This window comes from Elgaria multicarinata, chromosome 13 (genome assembly GCF_023053635.1).
Source record: "Elgaria multicarinata webbii isolate HBS135686 ecotype San Diego chromosome 13, rElgMul1.1.pri, whole genome shotgun sequence".
NCBI classification, from domain to species: domain Eukaryota; kingdom Metazoa; phylum Chordata; class Lepidosauria; order Squamata; family Anguidae; genus Elgaria; species Elgaria multicarinata.
The window spans coordinates 22163538-22172655 of record NC_086183.1 but is presented as its reverse complement, the minus strand read 5'-3'; the positions used below and the strand labels follow the sequence as shown (position 1 = coordinate 22172655).

General features: G+C 47.6%; 1 protein-coding gene across 1 annotated transcript in view; it reads right to left on the bottom strand.

The window, feature by feature from the left end:
- Positions 1-1736: 1736 nt before the first annotated feature.
- The window catches only part of LOC134408347 (IgGFc-binding protein-like), a 41470-nt gene continuing 34088 nt past the window's right edge, over positions 1737-9118 (bottom strand). The window contains exons 14-19 of the mRNA XM_063140601.1: positions 8464-9028; positions 7512-8101; positions 5236-5806; positions 3819-4018; positions 2724-3104; positions 1737-2027 (exon numbers count right to left, since the gene is read on the bottom strand). Coding sequence (XP_062996671.1) covers positions 1737-2027; positions 2724-3104; positions 3819-4018; positions 5236-5806; positions 7512-8101; positions 8464-9028 — 2598 coding nt within the window. The remainder of the gene's footprint in view (positions 2028-2723; positions 3105-3818; positions 4019-5235; positions 5807-7511; positions 8102-8463; positions 9029-9118) is intronic.

Sequence of the window (9118 nt, the reverse complement as noted above, 5' to 3'; positions counted from 1 at the left end):
ACAGATAGCATGGAACAATCATTCTTCCCTACAAATACTTTCCCATGCAAGACACAGAGCTGCATTTCTCCACACACACACACACACACACACACACACACACACACACACACACACCATCAGCAAGAGTGTCAAAAATGTGTTCACCTCTCCTACGATGTGTTATTTATATCCCACCTAGGCAACAGTGTGTGTGTGTGTGTGTGTGTGTGTGTGTGTGTGTGAATGTGAATGAATCAGTACTCCCTGACCCTCAGGTCACCTTAGCTTAGTAATCCCAGGCACTATCACATGCTTTTGCAGTGATCTCCTTGATTCCAGAATCAAACTCCGCCAATATCATCTGTGTTCTTTCTGTGGTGAGACCAAGTGGTTGTAGTGAGGGAGTTGTGGAGAGATGTGTGAATGTTTGCACCAGGAGTGGGCAAGACTTTTACCAGTGTAGGCTGCATTCCCCCAGTGGAAACCAGCCTGTTTATGGACATCCTTTGAAAGCATCAACTGGATCAGCTGTGAGTTTGCAGGCAGCAGCAACAGATGCTGACTAGGATGCTAGAAGGACACATGAAGAGAGGTTGGGGTTGCCGGCAGCTCAAGGGCTACAGGTTGCCAACCTTGGGGTTACAACCTCTTGATCAGTTCAGCTTTCTCCCTGGTCAATCACATCTGAAGAAGCAGCCCTTAAAAAGAGCCTGCTTAACCATCTGCTATTCATTAATGAGTGGTATGATTATGTAAGAAGCACTAGCTGGGAGGAAATCCAAAGGTAGTCCTGTCTCTCAGAGGTCTGTAATGGGTCATTTTTTAAAAGGGGTATTTCCCCCTAAGCTGCAGTATTACATCAATCCAGCCCCCAGACTGAGAATCCATGAATGTTGGTGATATATTGCCAGAAAGATTACTTTGGAAACAAATCTATAACTTTATTGACATGAACCATGCACACATATCTTGCAACATCCTTCTTGCTTTCATGGCAGCTTGTTGAGGCTTGGTAGGCAACGACGCTCAAAAGCAGAATTGTGGAAAGTATCTTGAAGTGATGGTTTTGGCAGTACCTTGGGATTATTGTTCACTAGGAGAGAAAATAAGGATTAATTGATGCTCTTTGCAACCCCAAAGCTTAGCCAGTCCAGAGGCACCCAGAAGGTGTTGGGGAAGAGACATGACTCAGGTGTAGAGCACATGACTTGCATGCAGAAGACCCCAGTTCAATCCCTGGAGTTTCCAGATAACAGGATCAAATGGCAGATGTTGTGAAAGACCCATCTCTGGCCACTTATTCATGATCAGGGCCAGATCTACACCAAGCAGGACATGACACTTTGAAAACGGTTTGAAAACTGTACATGGAATGTGTCCTGGGCCCCAACAGTTGTCACTACTGTTATAAACCGTTTTAAAGCAGTAGTGTAGATCCTGCCCAGATCTCCTGCCTTTAAAAAAAAACCAAAACTTTAAAGCAGCCAGCTGTAGAAGGACCTGATTTTGATTGGGGCTTGGAAGAGTGGGGAGGGGGTTAGTCCTTTCTCCCCTTGCCATTTCCCCTATATAAACCAATTCCCAAACCACACACAAAACATTATGCATGATACAGGTACCTATATATATTTCCCCCCTCCAAGCCTAATAGCAGCATCAGAGGGTGATTTAGAGCTTTTCTACACAAGGCCTTTATTATCTGCTTGTCATTCTCTAGTCATGGTTATTTACAGGGGTTTTAGATTTAAAGCAACTCACCAGCCCATAAAGTCTCTGGCTTGCCAAGCATCAATGACCTCAGAGATGTCCCCCACAACCTTTCCGTTCGGTAGTACCAGGTCATCAGAGCTGTCACCATTGAAATTCCCACAGGATGCACACAGGCTGCCTGCCAGGCTGCTTTTGACTGAGACTGTCACTTCCCCTCTGAGGCCAAAGAGAACCCGAAGGCCAGTCCTATGGCTGATCGTGACAACATCTTGGAGGAGGCTCACAGACACTTCTTCAGAAACAGTTGCTGGTAGCTGCACCGGCTGTCCATTCACCTAGAGTACACAGGCAGACAGAGAGAGAGAAAGCATGGCATAGATCAAGATCACTTAACACACTGGTCTTCAGATGGTGGGCTGGGACCCACAACGGAAGCCTACCTAAGATGGATCACACCACGAGCCTAGCCACCGTTTTCTCTTATCTACTCACTGCTCTGTTTCGTTTCTAAAAGAAAGGGTTAGAGAGAGTAAAAGAGAAATATGGAGGCCTAGTGGTAAGGAGAAAGTGACGGGGAAGGAAGAAAGCAAAGCCATATCCCTATTGCTTGGTAATCACTACTACTGGCAGAGAAGGGCTTGTGACAGCCCCATGATTGAGGTTGGTTCAGGCCCCTTCTGCAAAACAGAAATGACTCTGTTCAGACGACACGCTAAACCACGATGGTTAAGCTAAGCACTTTGAACTAAACATTGTGGCTTAGCATGTCATGTGACCCATGACTTAGCATGTCATGTGAACCATTCCTAACCATGGTGGCTGGCTACATAACCGCAGTTTAAATGTGCTCACTAACCACTTGCTGCAAAAGGGTTAGCAGACTAACCATGGCTTAGCGTATTGTCTGAACAGGCCCAATGAAGGCCTGTGCTCATGTTCCCTCTTGCTTTCTCACAAGCTCAGTTTTCCCTCAGTGCAGGGCCCTCTGTGAAGCCCTGCATAACACAGTGTAGCAAGCCAAGCTTTCTTACCCAAGCCTCCTTGTTCCTGTTAATGGCAATAAAGGCCTGTCGGAAGAAGACGTAGACCGAAGCAGCAGCCCTCGCCTCGCCACTGCTGCAATCTCTCACGTCCACCATCACCCGGAACCAGGTACGGGCTGTGGAGTTGCAGAGAGACACCACCTCATAGATACCACTGTATAGTATTTCCCCTGAGGCACCATCAAAGGTGGTGAGCTGGGCTCCTAAGGTGAGGGTACACTGGCCTTCCTGCCTCACACAGCTTCGGACGCCCTCCTTGAGGGCACACGTCTCCCCTTTCCTGCAGCTGATCCCTTCACAGGTGAGGCGGCCTGAGGCGTGGCAGGTGCATTTCTCGGAGCAGTCCTTGTTGATGACGGTTTCTTCAGCCTACAGGGAATAATCCCCAGACAAAGGTCAGTGATGTACCGCTGCTCTGGAAATGATATGTTTGTTTATTTGTTTATCTAAAATATCTATTTCATTCTGATGAAAATGGGGGGGGGGGTTGTCCCAACAGAAAAAGTTGACATTTCAAAATTAGTTTCTGCATTTGGCAGAGGTTGTAGGAGGCATTTTCATCTAAATAAATGCTTCCTTCTTGAAATGTCAAATTGAACGAAACAAATGGTGGTAGGATTTTCTCACAGGAAAACTACAAAGTATCTCCTTTATGTTTATGACTGAAATGCAGGCAAATCAACTATGTATGTTTACTTAGAAATAAGTCTCTTTGTGGTCAATGGGACTTACTCTCCGTTAACTGTGCATAGGATTGCAGCCTCACATTGCAATCCTATGTATGTCTTCTTAGAATTAAGTCCCATTGAGTTAAATGGACCTTATTCCCAGATAAGTAGGAATGGGGGAGAAATTTGTTCAGTCCCCTGATTTGTATTTCCTAAACCAATATGCAAACTGAAACACAGTTATATTGGATACTAGCAATTTCCCAAATTTTGTGATGCAGTTTCCCTCTGCCACAGGGAAAGGGGGAAGTAGCTTCAGATGCTCAAGGTTCAAGGTGAGCAGACTGCAAGCAGAGCCCTGCTTGAGCCAAACCCACTTGCTTTTAAACATTATATTAGGAGAAAGTTCACCCACCTTGATGTAGCGCCCATCATGCACACAGCCACACCTGTCCATGGACACACATGTTACCCCATCAGACACATAGCCAGCATTGCACTGGCAGCCTTCAAAGCATTTCTTGGTACACAGGGTGGGAGCAGATAGGCCTGCGCAGGTGAGATCACAAGACCTGGTACACAGTTCATACTGGCTGTTGGCTGGGCAAGTGAAGGCTGGAGAGAGAAGTGAGGTGTTGTTATAGGACTGCCAACAAAAGACCATTTTGATTCCTACGGGGAGGATTTCAGGGGATAATAATGGCAGCTGAGCAATATGTATTGTAATGGGCAACTTGTGGTCCTCCAGATCTTTTGGTCTGCAATTCCCATCACCCCCAACCCACTGGCTATGCTGGCTAGGGCTGGTGGGAGTTGTAGACCAACACAACTGGTGGACCACAACTTACCACCACCTTGTGCTCAGGGATTTGGTGGTGGTGATAGTGGTGGTGTTGAGGCCATTAGTTAAATTGCCCTAATGTTGTCAGAGAGGGGTGGAGCAGGCAGAAGATGTTCTCTTGGTGATTGGCTAAGCTGGTCCAGCCCTAGAGAGAGGCAGGTCAAGTACACAGCCTTAAGGAAGTAGTAGGTGAAACCCAGGGCTAGGAAAGCTTCAACCAGGGGCCCTTGGAAGACAACAGCCAAAGGAAGTGGGACTTTAAAAAATGAGGGGTGGGGGCTTCATTGTTTGTTTAGTGTGATTATATCGCACCTCTCCTCCAAGGAGCTCAGAGTGGCATATATGTTTCTTCTCCCCACCAAGGCAGCCTAGGCTAAAAGATAGTGACTGGTGCAAGGTCATTCAATGGGTTTTGTGTCTCAGTGGGGATTTGAACCTGGGTTTCCCCCACCAGCGGTGCTGGCTCCAGGTTTCTGAGAGGACTCTCAATGGGGCCCCTCCCTCAGTGAGTCTAGCTTCTCACTACCATTGTCACTAGCTGCTAGTGCTCCTCATCTTCTTTCCCCATCATTGCTAGCACTCGCTTGAAAAGCAGAGAGCCAGTGAGCAAGTAGGTTGTGGCATCCCCTGCTCCCCCTCCTCCTCACTGCCACCATTGTCTTGGCCAGAGTGAAATGGAGGTGAATAAGCAGTTTGCAGTGTTGAAGAGGAGAAGCACGTCTAAGGGACCAAGGGTGTGGGCCCTTGGCAGATGCCCAATCATGCCTACCCTTGTCCCCGGCCCTGTCCCCCAGCCCTAACCTAACACTCTAGCCAGTAAACTGGCTCTCATGAAAGAGGGGAAGCAGAGGCACAGGAGGAGAAAGAAAACTGGGAGAGAGAATGGGAAAAATGGAGAGGTACATGTCGCTAAGAGCAGCAGAGAGACAAGGCGGCAGGCCTAGTGGAGACGTTGACCACAGCAGAAGCAGGTCCATTCTCAGAAACTTACGGCAGAAGGAGGTTGTCCTCCAAGCCTTGAGATTTGCTCCAGCGGCTTGGCACGCAGCCGCGTATGCCTGAAGGCTCTGGCAGAGGGTTTTGTTTGCTCCTTTGTCAGTGCACATGTCATAGAGGCACTGCTTAAAATACTCAGCCGGCTTCACCACGCTGTGACATTCACTGAAAGGGCCAGAGGCAGCTTCGATCAGCCCGCACAAGCCCTTGGTCTGATATGGCCTCGTCTTGATGGCGTCGCACAAGGGACAGTTCTGCTCACACTCATCAGAACAGCTGGCACTGTTGCCTGAAACCTTCCAAGATGCTGCGAATTCTGTCACGTTCCGTGTGCTCTTCTCATTGGGCAGTTGGAATTCATCGCTCCGGACGCCATTGAAGTTGCCACACAGGCCACATACATGTCCTTGGTAGGAGCTGGGGATTAACACCATGATATAATGGGAAGAATCATAGAAGACCTTGAAGCCAAAATCGGTCTGGAGTACAATATTCTTCCCCTCTTGATTTACCCAGACGTTTCTTCTCCCTAACACCAGCGGCAGGGCATAGGCCTCTCCATCCACCTGTGCCGACAGAAGAGAAAAATCCACAGACTATTTGGTTAGAAGGAAAGGGAGACCCAGGTCAACACCACATGTTTCCAGGGGGAAAGGAAGCTTGAGTACCCAGCCGAGGAGTGCAAACTTCTTCTTTTGATGCTTTCATAATGTGCAAATCCTGATCCGGACACACTCGATAGGTTTCCACTTTGTATGTTACACTAACAATACGGAAAGAGGAAACCCAAGTTGCTAATGCTTCCTCTTTACTCACCATCTTGTCCCTTGCAAACTCAGGTGGCCACATGTCCTCTTTTACAGAGGACAGTGGTCTAGTTGAAGGGCAGCCAAAGGATGGTGCTCCATTTTGAAAGGTGGTCCAAGTCCAGCAGAAAGATGAAAAACTATAAGGGCATCATCAGACGGGGGGATTTTCACGTTTCCCTACCTTCGGTCTGGCTTTCTGCTGCTGTCCCACAATAGTGACGATCTCTTTACATGGGGAGAGAAAGGATGCAGCAACGACCACGGCCAGATCTACACCAAGCAGGATATGACACTTTGAAAATGGTTTGAAAACTGTATATGGAGTGTGTCCTGGGCCCCAACAGTTGCCACTACTGTTATAAACCATTTTAAAGCTGTCGTGTAGATCCTGCCAATGTGGGCATTTTTATTGAACTGCTTTTCCTGCACACAGCAGGAAATGGCAGCAAGTTTCATTTAAAAAAAATTCAGATTTTCCTGTTTTTTGTGTTTTTTTTTGCCACAGAAAAATGAGTGGAAGGAGTGGGAGGTGTGCAGGAGGCAGATGGCGTCATCTAAAAGACGTGCAAAAAAAATCATGAGTGGGCAGTAATGGGTGTGCAATAAAACACTCGTCTGATGATGCTGTGAGAAGGGGGAGGCACAAAGGGGCCTTGAAATTGCCCATCAATGATTAGCACCTGGACAGCAGATTGAAGAAGGTGGACAGGCCACCTAGTCACAGCCATTCCACCTAAATCATGATGATTCTTTCTAAATTTGCATCTCTACATATAAAACACCATATGCATATTTTATGCAAATTGGTGTCCTGGTTGTTGTGGTGGTGGTGGTTTTTGCAATGCATGTCCTCCTTTTTGGCAATTCATAAGTGGCCACTCTATATGTCACTAACTTGATGGCAAGGCCAATGTCAACATCTTGCATCGTTGGGCTTACAGCTGAGCCATGGTTTGGGGATCTCTTTTTTTTAAAAAAAAACCCAGCATTCCAATTAACACCAGATAGCTTGGTCTGGGAATCGTCATCTTCATTTCCCACAATTCCACTGGTATAGTGACGCCCTGGGGCATTGTGGGAAATAAAATGGTGGTTAGCCTAGACCCAGATACCAGGTGCTGCTTATGGCATTGCTACTGCCTCTCTGCCAAGGTAACAGAGGAAAGAGCCCACTGGGGGAACTTTCCCAGCCTCTCCCAAGCCTGGAGCCAGCCCTGCCTAGGTGATATTCCATATGAGCCATCTCATACATTACTGATCTTTTAGACTGGTTAAAACTGGACAATGGAAGATCAATACTTCCCAAGGAAAGGCAGCAGTCCTGCTGTGAATATTACTTAGTTCTCCCAGTGTTTCTCCAAGGAAGTATGAAACTTTCAAATAGTGGAGGAGTTGCCTGTACATGGGCTGGAAAGGCAGGTCTGTTGACGTCACAGTAAAATGAACAATAAAGGGGACCTACCATAACCTTCCAGGCCATTCCCTTCACAAGAGTGATGATGTAACCATGAACAGTGATGACAACCATCTTTGGCAGAACTTTGCCTCCAGAGCTCTCATTCTCCACAACCACAGAAAACCTTGCAATCTCAGGATCCCTGCTGCAGACTTTGGCCAAAGTGTAACCACAAGAACCTGGGAAGGTGAAGGTCTGTCCATCAAAGGTAAGGTAGTGGATTCCTCTGGTCACACTGCATTTTGCACAGCCAACGGGGTGGCAGCCTTGGACGCCATTCTTTACCCTGCATTCCTCTTGGGCCCCACAGGAGACCTTCTGGCATTCCACGATTCCATTGTCTTTGCAGCGGCATCTTTCCTGGCAGGAAGGATCGGGGAAGAAATCATCTCCCTTTTTGTAGTATCTTCCCTTGTATACGCAGCCACAGTCTCCCTTGGGGACACACTGGTCACCACTGAGGACAAAGCCAGCATTGCAATAGCAGCCTTCTTTGCAGGACGTCTTACACCCGTCAGGAGCAGAGAGGCCGTGGCATGTGACAGGGCAACCATTTCCACAGAGATCGTAGTGTGTGTTAAGTGGGCAGGAAAGTCCTAAAAGAAAGCATGGGAGACCATGAATAGCTGCAAAAGAAAAGGGTGTGTACCAATATCTCAGACTAGATGTCATCGTAGCAAGAGGGGAATCAGGACATCTGGGCTCAACGTTGAGCACTTTTCCTTACTCTTACACAAAAAAATAGAGCAGAGTGGGAACAACTCCCCAACACACACACACACACTCCCCTGACCCTCAGGGGAAATCTGGAGGGCTGGATTTGTCACCTGGGCTTCAGGATCCCCTGCCCATGTTAAATGGAAAGATGCAGCTAACATCTCATCTCATTGGCCCCTTAGAAAGGTCCTTTTGCTATGCTCCCCAGATGCTACCAAATGAAAGCAGATCTAATACTTACTGCAGAAGGAGGGTGATCGCCACTGCTCAATCCGGATGCCCTGAGCTTGGCAGGCTGTAACATAGGCACTGACAGCACTGCAGAGAGTTCCATGGTGTCCCTTGTACTGGCAGACATCAAAGACACAGTTGTCAAGGTACGGCGTTGGGTCGATCACTTCATGGCATTGCCTGAAGGGTCCGTCCTTTCTGGAGAGGATCCCACAGTACTGATCACCCTTGTAGATTTGTTTTGGTGCTTCAGAACAAACTGGGCAGTTCCTGGTACATCCATTCACACAACCAGGAATCTCACCTACTTTCCAGCTCTCAGCAAACTGAATGGCATTCGCCGCCTGTCTCCCATCCTTCATGATCAGATCATCACCGGGTTCCCCATTGTCATTGCCACAGAGACCACAAACTGCATTGAGATACGTTTTGGGAACAGTGACATGGACAAGTCTGTTCCAGCTGAAGGTCACGGTAAGATCAAACTTGGTCATTACGAGGACATGGGCTCCGCTGATGTAGGCCTTGATCACATCTTCATGGTAAAAGGGCAAATCCATAAACACTCCGTCTACCTATGGGAGATACAAGGGATGTTGGGTTCATTGTAGACATAGTCAGTACTTTCAATATGATTAAATCTGGAACCAATCGATTGCCAAGAT